The sequence below is a fragment of the Mauremys reevesii genome, linkage group 9, assembly GCF_016161935.1.
Source record: "Mauremys reevesii isolate NIE-2019 linkage group 9, ASM1616193v1, whole genome shotgun sequence".
NCBI classification, from domain to species: Eukaryota; Metazoa; Chordata; order Testudines; family Geoemydidae; genus Mauremys; species Mauremys reevesii.
In genome coordinates this window covers 100,127,533-100,150,914 of record NC_052631.1, presented here as the reverse complement: position 1 = coordinate 100,150,914, position 23,382 = coordinate 100,127,533, and the positions used below count along the sequence as shown (strand labels likewise).

General features: G+C 46.4%; 1 protein-coding gene across 6 annotated transcripts in view; it reads right to left on the bottom strand.

The window, feature by feature from the left end:
• The window catches only part of MBNL3 (muscleblind like splicing regulator 3), a 118,514-nt gene that overhangs the window by 13,806 nt on the left and 81,326 nt on the right, over positions 1-23,382 (bottom strand). For 3 of the 6 annotated variants that reach the window (XM_039487133.1, XM_039487132.1, XM_039487134.1), the window contains 6 exons: positions 14,068-14,268; positions 12,018-12,254; positions 9,739-9,792; positions 6,335-6,485; positions 3,683-3,718; positions 509-603 (listed from right to left, as the gene is read on the bottom strand). In XM_039487133.1, coding sequence (XP_039343067.1) covers positions 509-603; positions 3,683-3,718; positions 6,335-6,485; positions 9,739-9,792; positions 12,018-12,254; positions 14,068-14,268 — 774 coding nt within the window. The remainder of the gene's footprint in view (positions 1-508; positions 604-3,682; positions 3,719-6,334; positions 6,486-9,738; positions 9,793-12,017; positions 12,255-14,067; positions 14,269-23,382) is intronic. The other 3 variants (XM_039487135.1, XM_039487137.1, XM_039487138.1) reach the window with 3 other exon arrangements.

The following is a 23,382-nucleotide window of genomic DNA, read 5'->3' as shown; positions in this document are numbered from 1 at the left end:
GGCCAGAATACCACAGGAGAGCCTGGTCAGTGTGGTATTTCTGGTAAGGACAGGAAGCAGGAGTGCTGTCAATCTTATGAGAAAGCCTCTTTTCTTTGTGAGTTTTACAGCCCAGTTTTGCACAACTCCCGAGGTCTGCAGAATGTGGAGACGCTTCAGAGAAGCTTCCAGGCTTATGGATACTTCTCCAACCGACACCTGAACTCTGGCCCTTCCAAGGCTCGCCCATCCCTGGGCTATCACCACAGTTACTTCAGAGCCACCCAGCCCAATGATCCAGTGCCCCCTCACCAATCCCCAAAGTAGACATGCTGCCTTTCGAAGGGCCCGATCCTGTGCAGGGCAGAGCGCCTTGTTGGCGGTTCCGAATGCCCTCAGCCCCTCAAGGACACAAAGGGACATAGAGGGGCTCAGTACCTCGCAGACGGTGCTCAGCACCTCCTAGGATCGGGCCCTCAGAGTCATCTACTTCTGAACATGTGAAAGAAAGCTATTTAAATGGCCAAACCTGATTGGCTGTAGCTGTTGCAGCGAAGGGGACGCTGGTGGCAGGTGTTGTTGCTGCAGACACAGTGGTGGGCGTAGCACCGTGCATCATGGGCACTTTCAGTAGGGAACCATGGAAGCGACATACGGGAGGGTGGAGCATTTATGTAACCATGGCAACATGTGGTGGATTTGGGGGCGTGGCAGGTATCACAGCAACAAGCCATGTGACATCGTCATGAAGGATACACCGGGGCGCAGCATGCAATCACAGTGCAAAGCAAGACAGCGTTGGAAAAAAAATTAAAAAGAGAAAAGGGGAAAAGCCAATTACAATTATAATTAAGGAAAAAACTAAAACATTCTCTACACTTAGTACATTTATAAGCAAAACAATGATGTATTAGACTCCAAGGGCCAAATTTCCAAAGGAGGATGGGATGGGGTGTGCTAGCAAAACACTCATGTCACTGCGTGCATGTGGGTGGTTAGGCACGCAGCAAATACAAGTTCCTTTTGTGGGTGCATTTTGGCGAGTGCACCCGTCCCAGCCGGCTTTGAAAGTCTGCCCCCAATTATGAATTAAAAGTACATGGTGCACTTCATAGCAAATTTTCCACAAGACCTTGTCGTCATGGCACATATTACAGCTACGATCCCACTGGGTAACATGGCTAGCAGCTGCAACATCCGTTTAAAGGTGTTCCCTCCCCTCTCTACAACAGGGCCCTCCCCGGGTACAGAACAGAGCTGATGGCACTGCGAATGAGGGACTGGCCACCTGGCGCTGTACGTACATATTCACCATGTTTTCTTTCTATACAGGTCTAAAGGACTGGCAAAATTCCCTCTTGGGGTGAGGAGGGAAAAAATAATTCCAAATGTTTACAATCCACCTCAACGGAAAGAGCCCCCGAAATGAGAAATTGACAGTAATTCTACAGACAACCATGACACACAGTAGAGATCTGTAATCTTTCTGTCAGACTCAGAAAGCTTTGCTTTTACATCACGCAGCAGTTTGAGGAAGCACTGCCAACACATGCAGATCGCATTCCAATGGACAGCACTTTAGAGAGGAAGGGAGACGGCTGCTTCCTGAGGAACTGGTGGGGACTTTACGAGCTACGACTGCTCTTGCAAACATGTGCGATGAGCATGAAGATCTGCTCAACCCTGGCTTCTCATGCCAGAGCCCCATTAGCATCAGCGAGAGTTAGACAAGCACCTGATGGGGAGGAGAGACCCTACATTGGCTTGGGGATATTCAGGTGAGTTTAGTATACATTTAAATCAGCAAAGGGGATTCCTGTTAAGAGCTTGCCGGCAGGCACTGATAATGGTGTGCACCAGTCGGTCCTGATCCCATCCTCTCTGCTGGGGATTGCTAGCTGCCAGCAGCCCTGCTTACACAGATACAGACTATGGTTGTGTATGTGATTTTCTGTCAGACCCTAACAGTGTCACAGGCTCCCTGCACAGCCCTGGGGGAGATGCTGGAAGGGCTTTAGATCAGTCCTCTGCCCTAGCTGCAGTTATATAAACAGCCTTGGGGTCTAATGGTGCGGGTTAGGGATTGGGGTGGGTGCTCCATCCAGTGACTGGGGGGGATGGGGAACGAGGGCCTTTCACCTGGCAACGGGGGGACGGGGATCAGGGAAGGCCTGCACCCAGTGACTGGTGGTGGATGGGGCAGGGCCCGTACCCAGCATCGGGGTGGGGTAAAGAACCCCGCACCCAGAGACTGGAAGTGTGCGTTAGGGCACGGGGAGGGCACACTCCGAAGTTGGGCCTTTGATCACTCCCTGTAGCCTGCTGACTGGAAGAGCTGTGAACCAAGGAGAACACACTCTTTTAGGGCAACGTCCCATATGTTTTCTTCCCCAGCTGTCTGACAGGGATCCCCTTAGCAGGCTCCCCAGAGCACGGGCGAGTTACAGGGCCTGATACTGCTCTCAGCACAGCCTGAGTGGGCGGTAAGTACATTGAAGTCAGTCACTTCTGAGAGAGAGGAGAATCGGGCCCAGCGCCCAGGAGATGGGCATTCCACCAGGCCTTTGTGCTCGGAAGCCATCCAGCTGGGTGTGAGTCTGCGTTCTCTCTGTACCGCTCTCGCCTCAGCCTGGAACAGTACACCAAGCAACAGAGCCCACCACATCCACGGGATCTGGTTGCCCAACTCTTCTGGAAGCTAGTCAATGCTGGAACCAGCACCTGGCTCACAGTCTGGCAATCTGCAGGCGTAGAGGGCTCTGAAAGTCACGGCCACCACAGAGTGTTATGGCTGACTGGGCGGGAAAGCAATAGCTCTTAACTCATTTCTGCTAATAGGCTTTCAGATCCCTCCCGCCCCTGCCCGACCTGTTTTAGTCTGACTCCACCCCACCCCCCATGGTATGGTCTGAGAGCACTGACTGGTTCTAGACTGGCTCCATCCCAGAGTGAAGGCCGAAAGTCCATCCTTAACCTACCTGCTACATCCAGCTGCTGCAGATGGGAGGGTGAGTGAGGAGACCCCTTTTATGGTTTGCACAACAACTTCTGATTCTTACTATGAACCGGGTACAATTCCACTGGGTATATGGGTCACCACATTCTGAACCTGAACAACTGGGTTCCAGCATTGACAGCAGCTCCTCCTTGGCATTTCCTTCTCGGGTGGGGTTCAGTCACGGGTTTGGGGGTCTGCACAGCACACAGGCCATTTCCTCAGCAGCATATTTAAGAGGCAGATCTCCACTGGTGCAAACCAGCACAGCTCTGCTGACTTACAGAGCCATGCAAATTTACGGCAGCTGAGGGGCTGGGCCTAAGTGCATCTCTGATTAGAACAATATTATTTTTTCAAAAAAATCAGTGATACGTAAGATTAAACATTCTCAGAGGCGTGACTCCAATCCAACCTACAATGTGCTGGATGCCTGATAGTCAAACCACAAAAATCGTCCCATGGCCATTCCCTTTCACTGCATGGCCAAATTCAGGCCACAGATACTTGTGCGTAAAGCAGATCCTTTTGTTAGTCACATGAATTACCGCGCTGCACAGAAATTAAAGGGATACAACCATCTGAGCCACCAAGACGACTGGATAGGTCAGTCACACCACTCAGCCACCCATGTTCTCACGGACGCACAGTAACTCGCTGTCTCTTTCAGGTTAGGGAAAGTTGAGAAGTTTGTGTAGAGAAACCTACCAACACTTGCAGTGGGTGTCATGCACAGTACTGACCCTGCACACCATGCAGTGAAGCGTGGAAAGATGAACAAAAGGGATATTTCATTAGTAAAGCGTTAGTGTTAGAAATAACTTTAACTCAAAGCAGGTGTTCTCTCTGCAGCATTCAGTATTAAAGCACATGCATATTGATACACAGATATTTTAAACTCAGTTTTAAGATCACAGCAAACCAAAATCATTCTTGGATTCTTGGGTAGAGAATGTATTTCCCCTCCCCCTCTCGGAATTAGGTGATAAGCTGCACCATGAGAGTTGGGGACAGTCTGGATTATTTACTATCCAGCATGTCAGTTTCTTTGTGGGGAGAGGGGAATGGATATTTTAGCACAATTAACACATCACTTTGCAAATATACAAACTGATCATGTTAGAGGCAATAGCGTTTCACTTGCAAGAATTGCACCTTCTGAAGTCTTTGTCTGTTGTAAGATGGGCAAGCCAGCAGGACAGGCAAAGAGGTTACTCTGCAAGCAGGTGGTGTTGGTTTAAAGTCTCTATTAAGCTGAAAGAGGCAGTTTGTCTGGTCTTGACACAGCTCTAACAGTGGTGCTATGTCAGACCTATGCAGTGGCGTCCGTCGTGCAGCGCCCCGAACGATCAACTGTGCACCTGACCACTGTGTAACAGACACAGGAAAAACTAATCGAAGCAAACATTTCGCCCGGCCTCATGCTGGCACAGTCTGCCTAGCTGTCACCCTCCAACCCAGAGACTGGTTGTGTCTGAATGGAGCTGACCGCAGAAAAGCAGAGGCCAAATTGCTGGGTTGCAGTGATCATGGATGTTCATATGATGGGGTGAAAGGCTGCAGCCCTATGGAAAACCAACATACAGCGCAGCAGTGTGGGGTGGGAATAGTTTGATGGCTAAGGTGGACTCTTCAGTTTTTTGGAGCATCAAAGAAATCTGCATTTACTGGATTTGCTTTAAAAAAACCAAACACACTTGTTGTCTGGTTGATGATTTGGTCTGGTCAGACCAATGCTAACGTCTCCCAATACTAGCAGGTGCCAGGAAATAGCCCTACTGTGCATCAGGCGCATGTGTGACTCCACTGCCATTAATGGGAGTTGAGCCTGCATGGGTGAAAGGCATGATATGGCCGTAAAAGTATGCAGCAAAAGCTGTTGTTATTGTGCTAACGCCACTAATACCCCTCGCTATGTAGATTGTGGTCACCGTCTCTCAGGAAGCTGGGACATGGAGCTGGGCTGAGTGATGTGGTCTGTTAAGAAATTCTCAGTGCTGTCTGATAAGAGGCACCTCAGGGACCAGACAAACCATATACCCCAGCGGAAGGGATATGTCCTTTGGCATCTAAAGGAGTTGCTGTGAGGTCAGCCCGACACTGCAAATAGTACTTTGCAGAGTACGATTAGTGCTGCTTTCTACTTGGTCTCTGTCTGTCAACATGACAAGCTACTAAACTGGAAGAACAAGTCTTAGCCATTCCTGAAATCTGATTATTTTGTATTTAACGTGTGAATATTCCATCTTCTCTTTGCCAAAAGTTGTCAGCCTACTTCCTTTATTAGCCAAAATCCAGAACATGCATGAAAAAGGGCTTAGGTTTCGGGAATCCAGCTTTGATCGTCTAGCTTGACAGCAGAAACTTCCTGTGGAAGGCAGATCTGGTCTCCTATTGCTCTCCCAAACTGAGCTGTCTGGCTCTGAGGAGTTTTACCACCAACTTCATCTGGGACGGGCACAGGCCCACCATGGATTAATTTAAAAGGTGCTGTCAGAGGGGCGTTTTTGTGTATTTCTGTAAATATCATTGGGCAGGTGAATGAGGCATTCGATGTTAAAAAAAGAACTAGCCGCAAATTCTATGATGCTTTGGCAAGGAAAATAATATTAAAATCGAGAATGTTCCCAAATCAGCCATGAATAACGTAACTGGCTAGTTGGCAGTCTTATACCCCCCTGCCCCAGTCAATATCTTTATTTATATATGAATAACTGAACTGCGTCTTTCTGTTTTATCTGGAGACTTTAAAGGCAGAATAAAAGCTTGAGAGTTAAACTGCTTTTAAAAAGCTTAGGCCAAAAAATTGGCAAGAGGGAAACATATGCCTTCAAGAAAGGATTTATGTAATTTACATGTATTAAAATGAGCCATTTCCTCTTTAAACATTGGGGCAGCTAGAAGTTCAGAGTCACTGAGCGGTAATCACAAAGATTGGGTGGATTAGATAAATACCTGCAGTGTTAAAAGGGACACGCTATTTTTCTAGAGAGGGATACAAAGGACGTTAAAGTGACCTGATAGTGCTAACCAAGAGTCCAGGAAGCAGTTTGGGATTCACCAACTGAACAATAAAGAAGAGCAACAAGAAGTATGAATTAGAGAAACATGTGGCCATTCGGCCTCGTTTGATTACAAAAAGAACGACCAAGAAGGTACATTTAAAAGTATGAAGCTCTGAATTGTAGTAGGTGAAAGAAAAAGTCAAACAACATTAACATTAATATTCTGTGGCTTTTGTAAAAGAAACACCACAGACTTCTGTTTTGTATACATCTGTAATCCACTCATTAAGTCAAGCTTTAGGAGAACACTTTGTGTATCAGAAAAAACAATGGAAAAAGGGGCAAGAGAACTTACCTGTAGGGATAAATGTAGGCTGTTGCAACTGCATGTTAGCTAGAGCCTGTTGGTAGTGGAAAACGCTTGGGTTAAAGACTGTGGTGGCACCATTGTTTTTTTCAAGTGCTGGCCTCTTTGGTAAAGGTTGAAGTGCACCAGGCGGCAGGGCCTGTGGATGAGGGATTTGTTAAAGACAAGTAGCAAAAAAAGGGAAAACAAAATTAGACAAAGCATGCAATAAATATTATGGAGCCTGGCCTGCAAATCTCCTGCAACTGTATCAACTTAGCAAGACAAGAAACAGAAGAGCAGCTAGTCACGGTAAAGTAGTAGGTAAAGTCACAGGTTTACTAGGTAAGCAGTTAGTAAAGACAAGAAGAAAGGGTCCAAAAATAAGAGTGCTAGGAATGCTAAGGAAGCTTTTCAATCGGACTGATTTATGCACACAGAAAAAAGAAGGAAGTCATTTGGGCAGGACACAACAAAAAGCAGTTGCAGGCAACAAGTATTTTAAAACTATCAACTAAGAGAAACATAGCAGACAGCAATTTAAAATGAGAAGATTAGCATAAGCAACAATGCAACAGAAAAAATGAGATGCTTGCCTCTGCTAATGTTGTTTGTTTAAGTATCTGCCTATGTGTGAGCATATTTACATGTAGATTATATTTGTATTAGGGTGGCAAAGTGGTAGTAGCTGCCAGTTATATGCCTGGGTTTCTACTCATTACTAGAGATGATGAACAATACTTAATCTTGGGCCTGATTCTCCTTTCACTTACAACAGCTGTACACCTCTAGCAATGACCTTGACTTCCGCAGAGTTACTCCTGATTTACAGTAGTGTAAGTGACACTGGAATCAGCCCTTCATATTTTTATGTTCTTTAGAATATAAATATTTCTTGCTGTCAGTTTATATGGAACATGTCAGGTGACAAGGCTGGGGTGTGTCTTCCTACGCAGCAAACCTTCTCTTTTTTTTCAATCACATTACAGCACCTCCACTCAGTCAAACCTGTTTCATGATCAGACTTGGGAGAAAGCTTTAACCTAACTCAGGAGCTTTTCTTGGTAAGTTACTCATCCTTCATAAAGTGCGTCTCAACAACACAGCTGTAAGCCAAGTTCTTAGGAAACAAGGAACATTGCTAACGATTTACAGCTTTTCGTTGTAGCAAGGGAGAGAATTTCATTCCCCCCACGTTGTGATAGGAAAGCTGCCTTTCAGTTACCCCTACAATCCTGCTGCATGTGAGCTCCCCTTGACTTCACTGAGAACTCAGGCAAGTGGAAGCCATACAGGATCAGGTAGTTTCTGCCTGGCTGATGGCTGGCAAATCGGATTCTCTGTTTCGACCACTCCTATTTCCTCAAATGACTGCAAGTCAAGGTTCCGAAGCACAAAGAGCTTTAGCTAACAAAGGGTTAAGGTGACACCAGAGCACTTGTCAGAAGCGACAGGAGGAAAGCAGCTGATAAATGGCATGAACAACGGAAATATACAGTAGACTCTATCCACTAAAACTTCCAACAGTTTGTCGCTGTACAGAAACAGGTTTCACTTAAGTTTTAAACGGCTACAGGAGACTGCGCATCTGAGAAATGTCAAACCAGTTACCTCCAGGTCAAATGTGACTTCCTTATGCCTGTGTTTCCAGGGGTATTTTTGTTATGGTTTTTGTTTTAGTGCAATCAATTGACCAGAAGCAATTCTACTTGCAAACACTGCTCTCAGATAAGCACACCACTCCCACTGAAGCCTGCGTGCATCCAAGGGCAGAATTTGGACAAGTCTCTCTCTAGACTTAGCTGGTCAGTTTGAGAGACAGCAAGTGTTCTGGAAGCTGGTGCCCTAACAAGATTTCCTAGTAGCTATCATGCATGTTATTCAATGTTCTGACAGGGAATTCTATTGCCCGTTTAAACAAAAAGATGAAGTCTTAAAGGGTCCTTGTCCTAAAAATTACACCTCTGTTGTAAAACATTCACCCAATAGAGGGTTTAAACAAATGTGTTCATCTCCCAACCTCTAGATTAGCTGCTCAACCACCAACCAGAACCAACGCCCATGGAAATCTGTGGGAGCCTTCCCAGGGATGTCAATGGGCTTTGGAGCAGCTCCTAAATCTGGGCCCTGTCTTCTTCAGTGTGTCCCTTTAAGGATTATAATTACTGGCAAAAACTAGCCGTGACCGGTGAGGTTCCCGTTTCCTTCAGGGGTAAACATTTCCACTCCTCCCCCAGAAGGGGTTTCTTTTCCTAGGCTGTCGTGGTCACTGCCTGCCGAGGTCTGGGGAAGAAGTGGGTAAAACAGTATCTCAAAGGGGGTGGATGGAAATCTCAAGTTTTTGGAAAATCTCAACAGGACTGAATAGATTAAAAAAAATCACTAGAAAAATTAACATCCTGTCGTAAGCCCGTGTACAGCAAAAAAAACCTCAGCCTGAAACAACTGGCAATGCTTAAATAAAGCCCTCACTGTTGGGGTTTCTAATGATAAGGCTGCTGGACACATGACAAGAGTGGCTTGAATGGTGTCTTCATACCTAGGCTTGGAAGGATTGGATTTTTAATCGGTAATTGTTGGCAAGTGGTGATTTCACCGTAAACACACACACACACGGATGAAAAAATATTTCTATTGAGAACAACTGAAATTTGCAGATGAGCAAAGTAGAAAAAATGCTGCTTGAGAATGTATGAGGGTTTGATTTAAGGCTATTTACTTGTAATTGTGACACATGATGTTAGCAATTTGTGTTCTAGCAGTTTTTAAACTATAACTTTTTTGAATCTCAGTGTCCACTGTCATTAAATAATTATTATCTGATCTTCCTATTGTCTGAAACTGCCCTCCATAATTTCCTGCAACTGTGAAAATTTAAATAAAAAATTAAAAAAACCTTAAAACCTATAATTTTGTGTAACTGTCCAAATTTAAAATCGATAAACATTGAAAAAAATGCTTAAAAATAACATCAGTATTATCCCTCGAAATGATAAAACACAAAATGACCGAATTCTGCCAAGCCTATCTATATTGTACTCCCAGGGTTCTCTGACACATTCAAAGCCTTTCGGAACCGAGGTGTGAAAGACATCCTACTATGCGCCGTGTTTCACAATGCCACAGATGCTGGTGTTTGAAAACAGGCTGATTAAAAACAGTGTGATAATTAAATGGCTCCAGAAAAGCATCTGAGTTTCCTGAAGAAACGCCCGGCTCATGAATCGTTTCCAAAGGCCTACACGGAGAAATGCCCCGTTTTGGCACGGCCTGTCGGGTCTGAAAGAACGTTGTGACATTTCAGCTCAGGATGGGCAGTCTCCTCGTGGCGCAACACAAAGTAACCAATGAAAAGGTATTCATGCAGTCTAAGATGGTCACATGCAAAGCAAGAAGGTGAAAGGTCCAAGTACCAGGTCAAAGGTTGCCTCGAGGGGTCGCTTCAGTGATCTGACAGCTGGCTGAGTCTTAATTAGCAGGCAGCGAGCACATGATGGCAATGGGCCAAAGGGGGGTTCAAGCACAACAACAAAAAACAGCAAGCAAAGGTGCGTCAAAAGGAGAGCAACGTTGTGGATAGGTGAAGAGAAAAAAAAATGAATGCATTATACAATATATTAAAAAGACTGGTCATGCACAACATGGGGAGTTCGCTACAGTTAATCGGACTAACTATTAGTCAGCTTTTTCCTCTTGGCAATCTTTAAGGACAAAGCAATCCCCTCACAGAAAGCATTTGACCTAAACTAATTTCACTGCGGCTCACGACGTATCAGCCTATAGTTACTTGAGAATTAGCTGGTGGAGCTGGGGTTTTTTAACCATGTTTTTCATGCTTTACTCAATGATATGACTCGGCATGCCAGACTTAGAGCTTGAATCTGCAGCGACACAGCACACGTGAGGCAGTGGGGACTGCTCGTGGCAAGGAAGGCGTGTCTGCTCAGGAAGGGTGCTCTGGCACATGCTCAAGTGCTTTTCTGAATTGGGGCCCAACGGCCTGATCCGAATCTCACTGACTTCAGTGGAGTTGGATCAGGCCCCAAGTGAGTAAAGTTACTTGTGCATTAAGTGCCTGCAGGATGGGCCCTTCATATGATCTTCCTGAGCTTTTAGGAGATGAATGGATCCACAGTCTACTTGACAGGGGCTTGTTCAGATGCTTTGCATCATATGTGATTCTTGAGGAAAGCTCAGAAGCCATTCTTTTCTTTTTTAAATTAGTATCCTCACCAGATACAAGAAATGCATCAAACCTCCAAAAGTGAATGAATAATGGAAACTGTTTTGGTAGTAAGTGTGTTGAAACAAGCAATCAATCAATATTTTAAAGGTACTAGCTAATGGCATACAAATAGGGTTAATTACTTTTATGACAGGAGCCAGCAGCGTGAATAAAATATGCATTGGCTTTAATTCAGTATAAGTGTCCTAGATAACTAGTAAAAAGTAAAGTTTCATTTTGTAAAAAAACCACGAGTTTACATTTCCCTGTCAAAAGATCTGAGCGAAGTAGAGCTGTTCTTTCAACAACAAAAATAATAATGAAGAATTGCTACTCCCGTCCCTTTTTACAAACAAACTGTGTGGGGCAGATAAATACTGTACTAGAAATTGGTTCCTCATATACATCCTGCCATGGATTCTACTAGAGGACAGCTGTTTTATTGATATAATTCAGGGCACAAACGTAATATTGCTTAGTGCCTGAAGGATAATTGCTTCCAGTTTTTGCATTATGTTTCATCGTGAATGGAAAGTACCCTCTCTTGCTATCTGCAGGGAAAGTTGCTCCACAAAAGGCAATTAATCTTAATTCATTAGCATTTCTAAATCAACGAAAGTAGTAGGAACCCTTTTTCAATATTAATTATCCATACAAGAATGTACAATAGCAATAACTCCTCCTCCAGACACACTACCTCACCTCTGCAACTGGGCTTTGCTATCTTTTGAGATGTACTTATGGTACCATACCCTCAGCTGTGTAAATGGATGCAGCGCCACTGAAGGGAACAGAGCTGCGTCCATTTACCCCCGGCCCATGAGTACTAAAACTCCCTTGGCTTGTTTTTAGACCTTTATTTATCACTATGCTGCTTTGGGATGCAAAGACTCCAATTAAAACACACTCAGGGTTTGATTCTGTCTGGTGCTGAGCACCTCCTTCTAGCTACAGAGCATCTTCAATCTCCCTTTGACTTGAGGGAATCATCGCCTCACAGGACTGAACCTTAGTAACAGCTCAATGCTGCTTAATTTTCTAGAATAAGCAGGTGAACTTCTGGCTCCACCAAAGTCAACAGTTTTGCCATTGACTTGAATGGGGCATGTATCTTACCCATTCAGTTTGTAATCAAATTAGCTTTGCACACTATTCAGACTAAAATGGTAGCCAAGGCATGCACAGGGAAAAGTTTGTGTTCATGGTTAGTGACGCTGCATTAACATTTGATGCATTTCACTCCATAATGTCACGTCGGAAGACCATGTGCTTTGCCATCATGTCCCCAAACAATGAGATACGATGCATCATGCTACACTCATTACAATGAAGGGATGGAGAGATGGACACACTCTCAGCTCATCACTTAGACAGTTTCAAATACTTGGCATCACTTTTCTACTTCCTGCATATATAAAATCGTTTCATACTGCCTCTATGGTTTGATACGGCAGGTCGTGCCCTTACCATTGCAGTTGCAGCTGTCTGGTTCACCTGGTGTTGAGCTGCCTTGATTTTGGCTTGCAGGTGTGCAGGGGGATGAAAGTACTTGCATTTCTCCCTAGAGCATCGGCCTTTGATGTAATCCATGCAAACTGTAACAGTGTTTTCATTTGTGTCTATCATCGCAATATCTATGGGGTGAGCGTAACGGCAATCATTCTCACCACGCGTGCAATTTCCACGCTGAAACTCTCGGCAAACCTGAAAAGAAAGTCACATGGTTGAGCACGACATTGAGTCAGCCTTCCCTCAGCATGTTCAGCCAGGGATGGCAGTCGAGTGGGTTGCATTACACTCAGCAGAGGTGTGGTTCTGATTCTACACCCTTCAACCCTTGACAGTGCTATTTCCCACCAGTCCGGGTGCAGAATCAGGATCTGGGCGATCTACAATATTAACAATGGTAACAGGAAGTGTGGAACTGGACATGTGCAGAATTTAAACTTCCCAGGGCAAATCTTGGCCCCACTGAAGTCAATGGGAGGTTTGGCATTAACATCCAGGGGCTAGAATTTTACCCCTACCTTTAAGCTACATTATATTTTCATATTGCTGCCATTTTTGCCTTACTGAGATCTGAGTTTAAAAATATTCAGCAGAAAATCACTCTCTCAAGCAATACATTTAATGTACAAAGAGTAAGCTACTAACATTTGCAACAAGTCCTGCTTAAGAAGGGGCTGATTATTTTTCCCCAAAAAACTCTAACTCATCAGTTACATGACAATGCGTCTGATGTCAATGAGTTAATACCCAGTAATGTGCTCTGAAAGCACGGACAGAATTGCCATCTTAGTGAAGGACAAGCCGCTCCTTAGACATTATATGAATAACAAAATGTCAAAGGCAAAGAGCCGCATTTCTGTAAAATAGATCTTCAAGGTTTCCTTGATCTGGGGAATTTAGAAAAATCGCTAACTGATATATTGGGTCAAAATTCAGAAGTCCTGATGCTAGTGGTGTCAGTTACATGCTTAGGGACGGGTCAGAAGGACTGTAGCAGGAAAAGCAACCCCCCAGAGGGCGTAAAGGTGGAAGACAAAGAAGGGTGGCAGCTGAAGGATCTGAGTCACATTTTTTACACTGACGTCCTGAGAGATAAGTTACACCAATGTTTGTGGCTGCCTTGGAATTTGGGCCATCAGCCCTTAGTTCCTAAAACGTACTTTCTGTCTAAACTCAACCTTTCTTTAGGTTTTCAAAATACATACAGTACTAATGCTCCCTGGGGTGCCCCCTCCATAAACACTGACTACACCGAGGGGAGCTGTCTTATTGGAAAAGATGCCTTTATGCTCAAAATGTTTATTCAATATTATACTTAAACTCCACAACCACCAACCTCCTCCCCGCCCAACCTGGCCTCCCTAGAAGTGTGACACTAAGTCTGAAGGGAAACAAGACTAACACGGTGACCTCAGCAAGTGCCATTCGCATAGGGCCTGATCCAACTTCCCTGGAACGCAGTGAGAGTCTTTGCCTCGACTTCAACAAGAACTGGATTGGGCCCAGCTTGAAAAGAGGGAAGAGGCTGTCACTTCCTGTCCAGATTCTTATTCGAAGCACGTCTAACCTAACTCACTGCTAAGGAAAGTTCTGCCTTAGGCGAGGTCACCCATTCACATCTAAGCCTGGCAAGCGTAACACTCACAGAAAGTGATTGGATCGAATTGTGACCTAGCAGGAAAAGGTAGGGCCTGCCCCCAAAGCGCATTGAAATCAAGGGAGACATCAAGCTTACAAGCCTCCAGTGACTTCAGCTTGGGCCCACAATGAACAACCTGTTGCAGGGTGTGGTAGCACCAACAACTTAAAAACTTCTTAACTCAGAGCAAGGGTCTCAAAATAGCTTTGCCTTGCAAAAAAAGCGGGTCAGATTCTGCCCCAACTGACACCTGGGCATTGAAGGCCACAACGCTGTTCTGGATTTACACTGCTGCAATGGGGGGCAGAATCTGGGCCAATGTGCCCCTTAAATCCCCTTCCATAATACTGTGTTTTACAGTCCACATACCTCCAGTTTATCTGTACGCATCAGTTTCTGAGCAACAGAGCCTCCCGGTACTGTAACAGTAGGATTCCCAGAAACCAAGACAGGCGTATTTGGTAAAAGTTCTGCAGGAACCAAGCCCATCCCAGGAGAAACATGACTTAGGTAGGGACTAAAAGCCATGGTGGGACTAGTTGCAAGTGATGGAGTCACAGGAAACGTAGTCTGCATGTAAGAAAAAGAAAAGAAATATGTTACCACAATAATCGGTCATGGATTATGGCAGTCAAAGTCTAGTTTGTAAAACTGGAAACCCTTGTAGACAGAGTGGTTAGCAACATCAAAATGCTTTGCTTTTCAGTCTATTAATTTACTGTCATTTACTTGTGATCCATTCGTTTCTATTGACTCACACGTACGTGACACATTCTAAACAAAAGACTTCTTCATTTGTAAGAACAAAGAGTATCGATGATCTTTATAGTTCAAACGACACAATTAAGAATGCAGGCCAGCAATCAGAGCAGGCACAAATTAACCAGTCATCTCACTTCCAACCAGTTTCTCCCAAAAGAATTTCTCCTTTACCTGACCCCACGATGGGCCCATTCCTATAATATGCTAAGCATCCCGCAAGTTGGGATCCACATCATTACCAACATCTATGCACCTCACACTGAAGCTATTATTGGCACACATATCTGGCATTGTACTGGACCTGGCTGAATGAGAAGACCATTACGTGAGGCTCACTAACCCTACAGCTAAGTCACCTTGTGCCACGATCTCGTCAGATCTCCCAAAGTCGGCAAGATCAGGTAGGTTCAGTATTTGGAAGAGAAATGACCAAAGAACACCCAGCTGACTTGGTAGGTGGTACTCGTCTCTCTGAGCCAGAACTAAACCAGTGCCCCCGGTGTGGCATTAGGAGGTACTGGGATACTAGAGGTGTCACGTTCTGGATAAGACATAAAACAAAGCTCTTGAGCCTGGACCACACGTGGTCATTAAAGATCCCATGGCAGTTTGGTAAGAGCAGCTGAGTTGTTATCCAAGTGTCCCGGCCAGTTTCCATCTTGGCAACTCCCCCAGCAATGTCAGTTGGATAAGAGAATTTTCCCTCTCTCTTCTGGCCCAGATCTAGCAAAGCACTTAAAGCAGGTGCTTAACTTTAAGCATGTGAATAGTCCCACTGAACTCAATGGGACGTTTGATGTGTTTAACATTAAGCAAGGGGCTAGGGACTGGACTAGATGATCTCTTGAGCTCCCGTCCAGCCCTCCACTTTTATAATTCTATATGCTTATGCGCTTTGTCAGATATGGGCCCTAAATTATTGCTGTGCATTGGGGAACCAGTGCTGTTTCAGGCCAGAAGTGACACTCTCAGGAATGGATGAGATGATGTGTGTGTGTAGTCAGTTTATATGCCTTTGTACTTTGTAACATGCTCCGGGAAGGAAGATGCTACCGTGCTGAACACAAGACTGTCCACCATTGCTGTCTTAGCAGTCAAAGCTTCTACTGGAGAATGTCAAAGTCACAGAAGTGATGGAATTGAAGGCCAGAAGGGAACACCTGATCACCTAGTCTGAGCTCCTGTATACCACAGGCCACGGTGCCATTCAGCACCCACACACTAAACCCAATAACTGATACTAGACCCAGTTATGGCAGCCTTCAGATTTCCCTCAACTGCAAATGAATCTCTCCACTACAGCTGCAGTTCAGTGCCTACCTAGCTGCAGCAGGAACATGTGAATTAGTGCTGCCTCAAGACAATGGTAAGGCCAGATCTCACTCCTGATCTGTGAAAAATGCCAGCTGATACAGAAAGAAGCTGCATGCACAGTGGGCCCGACGCAAAGCCTGTAGAAGGCAATGGGAATCTATTGATTTCAATGGGCTTTGGATCAGGCCCAGACTGAGGTGAGCACGGGGGCTCGTAATCATCATCATTATCCTTCTCCATGACATCAGTTGCCTTCAATGTACAATCTTGGTTATGACAAAACCCTATTTACACACTCGCAAATCTCCAATTCTACTGCAGGCAGCTCGACTCACTGCTCAGCAATGAAAACAAGCCTACTGCAAGAAAATCATAGATGTGCACGCAGACACACGCTCATGCGCACGGACATGTGCGCATGCACACACAGGCACACAGGGGAGGGATAGCTCAGTGGTTTGAGCATTGGCCTGCTAAACCCAGGGTTGTGAGTTCAATCCTTGAGGGGGCCACTTAGGAATCTGGGGCAAAAATTGGTCCTGCTAGTGAAGGCAGGGGCTGGACTCAATGCCCTTTCAAGGTCCCTTCCAGTTCTAGGAGATTGGTATATCTCCAATTATTACCTATGTTTGCTTTTTTATACCCCAAATTCTCTTTCGATTGTGCCGATTTTGGAAAACCTACACGGGTTTATTTTGTTTCTTGCCAGTTCCCTCACACTAGCACTTTCACATACTAGCAAACACCTTGACTGTTGTGAACTGGAATACATTATCTACTCTCCTTTGACCGAGGTAATGTCAGCCCAAGTACATCCTACGTTCTTGACTTAACAGCGATCTAGAATGACTCCACTTTTGCCGAGTTGTGACGACAGCCAGCAGCATCTTACTTGTCTCTAGGACCATGGTAGGGTTAGGTGTGCAAGGCCATTTCCCAAATACATCCCGCTGTGTGTCTCAGAATGAGTCGAGACAGGATGCTAAATCAGTGAAGCAGACACTGTCAATCTGGCAGAGCTAAAAAATCATCTCTCTCCAAGAGACGCTTCCAGTTTTCCTCCTTTGGGTCCACACCACATTGGGGCCTGATCCAAGACCATCAAAGTGGATGGGAGATTTTAAATATTACACCCTCGCAATTTCAGCACACAGCCCTTTAATAAATCACTTTCTTTCCTATTTCAATTCTCTGTGGCTCCCAGCCACACTATATCTTCTGTTGTTAGAAAAATTCTTTGAGGGTCCTGAAATATGTGGCTCCCAAAACCGCGTTGCAGGTCACTGAAGGCAGCAGCGCACAGACTGGTTTTATTTTCAAGAAGCGCTAGTAATTACAGTGGTGCCTGTTAAACGTCTGTTGGCATTTCCATTGTTAATCCTTTTTAAGAGATGCTTATAACCTGGTCAGTTCTAACAGCATTGGGCTGGAACCTGACGCAGCCCTTGTTTTATGGACACACTCATCCACTGTGGCCCAAAAACTTTCCTGCCCATGTGTGCTTAGGTGTGTGCACAGTCGGTGCTGACCTACTTTACACCAGCTGCTCACGACCCCTGGGAGGGAGTCAGGAGGGAGTGTGCCAGAGAAGCTCCTATGTCACCCAGGCAGGGTATACCCTTGAGGAGAGCCTTTAAGCCAAGTTTACAGCTGACTAAGGCTGCTCTGCACCTCAGCTGAGCCAAGGGTGTGCCCCACAGAGGCCATGGTTCAGAGATGAAGGAAGGATGTTCCTCTTGGCTGCTACTGCTGCTTCTGGATGGAGCAGGGCAGGGAAAGCCAGCAGGCCTGGAGCCTTGGGCAGGTGCTTGTGGTTCGGGAGGGGAGGCAGTGGGGACTGGAACACATGGCAGTAGCTGGAAGGAATATATCTGAGCAGGGGGAAATATTCCCAATGAAACACCAAACCACCCGCTCCACAAAGGCCTTTGGGTTTCTTTAGGAACTGGAAGATGGGCCCAGTTCCCTGAAAAACTCACGACTTCCTGCAGATCCTTCACTCATACCAGGCCCCTTCTCTAGTGGAAAGCAGCCAATTTCCAAACAAATATGGGTGCATTCAGAGCAAAGGGGCCTCGGACATGGTGAAGATTACATTTTCTCAACGTGAAAAACAGACGTCTCCTGGAATTGCATGGAAAAGCAAAACTGAGGGGTCCAACATGTCTAGCATAAGGCAGTGGGAAACGTCCAGGCAAAATGATTCAGACACATCATCCCTAGTTTTGCCTAACTCACGTTCTCTCTATCACTCTCCCACACATGGGGCCAGACTCTCTGCTCCATTATGGGCCCTTTGCACTGCTCCAATGGCAAATCTGCAGCTGGCTTACGTGGCTACCCAGAGATTCCCCCAAAGTACTCAGCATTCCCAGGGGGGTGGAGCTGACCTAGCTGTCTTTCCATCATGCGCCTGCCATCCCCCAGCTCATCCTCCAGTGTTTTCCAGGACTAGGGGAACTCAAAGGTGGTGTCACATCACCTCTGCCCAACTCTCATCTTCCTGGTCCTGAGCACAGCAGAGCGTGGCTGGATTGAAGAAATACATGCACACACGTGTACACACACACACACACACACACACACACGGGTATGTGCGATGGGACGTGTGAGTCTTTTAATTGCTGCAGGTGACACGTACATTGGTTTACCCAATTCTCAGGAAGGCATCAGCCGCACAGTCCTCAAGGTTTCCTAACAATGGCTTCTGCTTGTATAAATTCCGGTGCTGCTGCCTGACAATCCCCACCTTGCCCTAGGGCTCAGACTGAAACTCATAAGCTTCCCATTCATTTTAACTTGGTCGGCTGCAAGTTCCCACTCCTGCCCTGCCACAGGCAGCCAGCTACTGCTCCTGAAAATGAGCAACTGATGTCATTAGCGCTGGCCACGTACACTGCAGCCCAGCATCATGCAAGCTTTCTCCAGCAGCCTGTTCGATGACCCTCAGTCTGGACTTCCAGCACAAATCCTGTCCTTGACTGGAACAGCAGTTGATATTACCAATTTGTTTAACTGCTACGTTGAAGCAGACCATTGTCAATGTGAGCGCGGTTAATGCCCTGAAAAATGCCCTATAAAAATGGCCTAGGGAGGGTCTGGATTTATTGCGGTTTGCAAGTGAAAAAGACGGCTTTCCTTATTGCTTGGCTCCTGAATCATTACCAGTAACAAAGACTCTGCTGGCCAAATTCCATCCTCCTGAAAATCTGTGCAGGCTCCCCAGGCCAGATTCCTTCCTGACATAAATGCAACAAACTCCTCATAGACAGTCAATTCCTGCTCAGCATCACAACTGAACTGTTCCAAAATGCCTGGACTAAAGGGCCTCTCCTTGAGCCCCTCAACGACAGCTTAATCCTGGTCCCCTCACTCATGTGATCAATCACTAATAATACTGACCTCCGAGCTCTTACCTAGCACTTCTCATCAGCCGATCTCAAAGCGCTTCACAAAGGAGGCAAGCCTCATTACCTGCATTTTACAGACGGGGAAACGGCACTGTCTGCTTTGTGTGGGGAACGGGATCTGGCCCTGAGGACGTTTCTACGGGCTGGCCATGTTTTAGGGGCAGCGTAACTGTGTGCTGTATCCTCTCATGCCCCTTCAGTGTATGGCCTGGGAGCCTCGGAGACCCCAGGGGAGGTAAAGTTTCAGTGTAATACACACAAGGACAGAGCTCAGACTCTCCCTAACGTCACCAGGAGCGGCTCAGCACTGCTCCCGAACAGCAGGCTGAAAACGCTTCCCCCTTTACATTGTTTTAAAGCTTTTGAGATGTTCCAACTGTCTAAGGTCCCTCTAAGCTGCACAGCCATGCAGCAGGCTATAAAGGGCCACGCAGGCAGTGCAGGGGGCAGCGCCCCTCGTAGACATTCGTGTTTTTAAATGTAGCCTACCTGGGCACTACCAGAAGTCCTGAACCTAAGGGAAATCGGTGACAATCTGGTGTCAGGGCTCTACAAACTGACAGCAGCTACCAACACGGGTTCATCAATAAATAAACGCACTGACAGTGAAGTCAAGAACAGCAGGGCTGAAGCAGCTGATGGGCAGGAGGTTCTCGATGGGGAGGCGGGTGCGGCACCCTGCTTCTTTGGGAGCTGTTCAGTGAAGCGTACCGTGAATAGATTGAGTGGGGAAAGCAGCTTAAATTAGCAGCTAACCTAACTAGATGGAATGAAGGAGACAATCTAAATTGCCTCATTCGCTGACTGAAAACAAAATGTGCACTGCACAAGAAACCTCCCCGTCTCAGGAGGGTGAGGAAATAAAAGCCTTACAGGAGGCCTGGCACAGCCACACATGCCAACAGCTTGGGCAAAGGGAATACGGAACGGCAAGCGAACCTGGCCGGCTGACACACGGGGGTGGGGTAGCTAACCCGAGGGGCAGTGCTTTACCTTACCCAGAAGGGACCCGGGGGCGTATCGCTGGGATCAGAGTACCGGGACTCTGTGGATGCCAGGGGAGGAATAACCAGTGCAGGAAGTGACAGGGTGCCAGTGGGGAAAAGCAGCACAAATGCATCTTCACAGAGAAAGCCTCATTGTCCAGCCAGCCAACGGCCCTGCCCACCCCATCCAGAGCGGCAGGGGTGTGGGCTGTTCAATGTCAAATGTTCCTTTGTGGACTCTAGAGTGCAGCTTTTACTGAGGCGTGAAACGTTGTGGAGGAATGAGCCCAGTGGCAGGACAAAGCAGTGTGGGAGCAGGAGTCTGGCAAGCAGGCAGTACCCGTGTCTGTTCCGCATGCTGCATTTGGCCCGGGACTCTGGTCTGGGCCTAGCAAAGGGTTAACCCTCCTAACAGATTTGGAGCAGTGCTGAATTTCCCTAATAGAAAAGGTGCTAAGGCTGGTGCATAACACTGTGGGTGTGAAGGGGAGGCGCTGGTTTGTTAAACAGCACTAAAACAAGTCCCATCTAAGACAGAAATGCTCGGTACTGAGCGGAGCAAAGGAATTGCCTCTGATCCTGCAAGTATACTGCAGAAGCAGCATTAGGCAGAAGAATGAGCCAGTTCTCTGCTAAGCAGGTACATATGGGTAGCCCAGATGGCAGAGTAACAGCACTGGTCAGTCCACAGCTCAAAACTGCCCAGGAAAAGGTTCTGCAGTAGTGGGCCCAAAACCAAGGATATTGAAAAGCAGGATGTGAAAATGTTACAAATGAATGCTGAGGGCATGTCCTCATGCTGCGGGACTTGCTGCAGATAAGCTCTGGGAACTTTAGCATGGAGGCTAAGCACATGGAGATGAATGCAGCTGGCTCGAGAGACCTTGTGCCTGATGAAAACAGATGGTCTTTTAATAGAAGAGAAACCGTTGGCTCAAGGAAGACCTTGTTTACTGGCATCAGTGATGTAAAGCAAGGGTGTAAAATCTCATGCAGCCGGCTGCTCAGCAAATATGATCTCCAGTGCTTGCACAGAAGGACACTAGATCAATTATGATTAATTTGTACTGTATTACGGTTTGGCCGAGAGGCCCTGATCACGATTGGGCCCCTATTGCGAGGAAAGACAAATCAGTTTGGGAACTGGCCTGAGATCCAGGTTCAAATCTCTGCTCTTCCACAGACCATCCACGTGACCTTGGGCGAGTCGCTGCGGGAGCATCTCCATGTGGAGCTGGAAGTGTAGTTACCAGCTCGCTAGCCGCGATCAAGCAAGTGTGCCAAAAACAGCCGCGCGGCTGCTGAGGAACAAGCAACGGGATGATCCCACCCAGGACCATAGGAACTTAGCCCATCCCACTGCCTGCAGCGTGGGGACACTGGTGTTCTCAGTACGTTGGCTCGGTCAAAGCTAGAACGCCTAGCCAAGCTGGGAACAACACATCCAGCTCTGTGAGTAGCTGTACCCTCCGCTCATCTGGGACTCAGTTCCCCCCTGTAAGCAGGGATAACAGTGCTGCCCTCCCTCGCGGGGTGGAGGGTGGGATAATGTATCAAGCTTGGATACTACAGAGATGGGCGTCATACAAGTACCTGAGATGGGTGTGCAAGATACTGTAAATACACCAGGAAAGAGAGAGTCCCACCCTGAAAGAGTTTACGGTCTAAATGGACCATACAGATTAAGGGCTCAAAGAAAAACAAAGGCCCAGAGAGAGATGAATTGACTTGCCCAAGGCCACAGGGCTGCTCAGTGGCAGAGCTGGGATGGGAATTGAAGACAGGTGTCTTGACAGTTCCCGTGCCCAATCCGCTGGCACCTCCATGTTGACGGCTAGTGGGGCCTGACATCTTTGTATGTGTTGGGCAGACACGGGATTGTCACGGTCTTGGTGAATAGGAAGACATCTGTTTTCCTGGATTCGCTGAGCTCTGTGACATGTTGAAGCAGTTCAGCCTATCGGCGAGGGAGCAATGTCACACAGGACAGGTAGCCATGGTGTTGGAGTCGATTTAAGGGTTCCTGTGATACATCACATCATTGTATTCAGCTGGGTATCCACAAGGCGTGTGTAGCTGCATCTGCTCCACACCAGTGCACAATATTCAGCTACTGAATATACAAGTGTTATTACTGATGTTCGCAACACTGATGCTGATGCACCCCAGGTTGTACATGCTAGTTTCTGGATTACGTTGGCTCTCGTTTTTATCTTTGCAGCTGCCTTCTCAAGATAGTCATGGAAGGAGCAGGTGGCGGTCACATTTCACCCCGAGATATGTTGGAGTGTAATGGTGTTGCACATTTTTACCACAGAAAGCTACTTTCAGTATGTTTTTGGCACTCTCATTATCAAGATGAAATGCACTTACTATTGTTTTTCCAGGGTTTGGTTTGAACCTCCATTTCTGGAAATATTGCTCCATATTTTGGAGGTCCTCATATTTTGGAGGTCCTCAGTTAATGCTTTCTCAATGTCATGGAGGTTTGATGCTTGGACTGTCATGGCAAGATCATCTGCACATGCAGTTACTGGTTAGAGCTATTTACATACACTGCACCAAATCCAGGCTCTGGCGAACATCCCAGTAAAGCAGACATGGTGATTGTCAGCTTGTGGATCACGTGGGGTTTCTTCTGTTGTTGCAGCTAATATAATCCTACCTGCTTTGAAGAATCTAGTTTGTGTCCAGCAGGTGGACCCACCCTTCTTCTTCTGACAGGAAAAATTATCCAAGTTTGCTCTATTGTCAACGTCTTTGGGAACGCCAGGGCCAAGGAAAAGGCACGCTCCTGCTTGTCCTGAAGTGGAGTAGCTGGAATCAGCATGAGAATTTAGCTTTGTGAGCGGAGTGAAGGAAAGAAGGAAGGGGGCAGTTTTCATTGCAGACCTTCTGGGAAGCAATGAACAAACAGAACATCTTCCCAAGTATAGTTCAAAACCTGAGCACGCTTCTCATCAGTTATGGCTACTTCTGAAACAAAGCATCTACTGGACATCAGGGAACAAATTCAGGCTCAGTGTAACTTCACTGAAATCAATGGCTTTGCACTAGGGATGAATGTGGCCCACCGATTTTATAATGGGAAAATGTGAATTTTCCAAAGAGGAAATCCCAAAGCGATTCTGAGTAGCTGAGATGATAACATCTTATCATTGGGAACGCCTCATGGAGGAAAACCGCGGCTCAGGACACATTGCTCTGAGTAA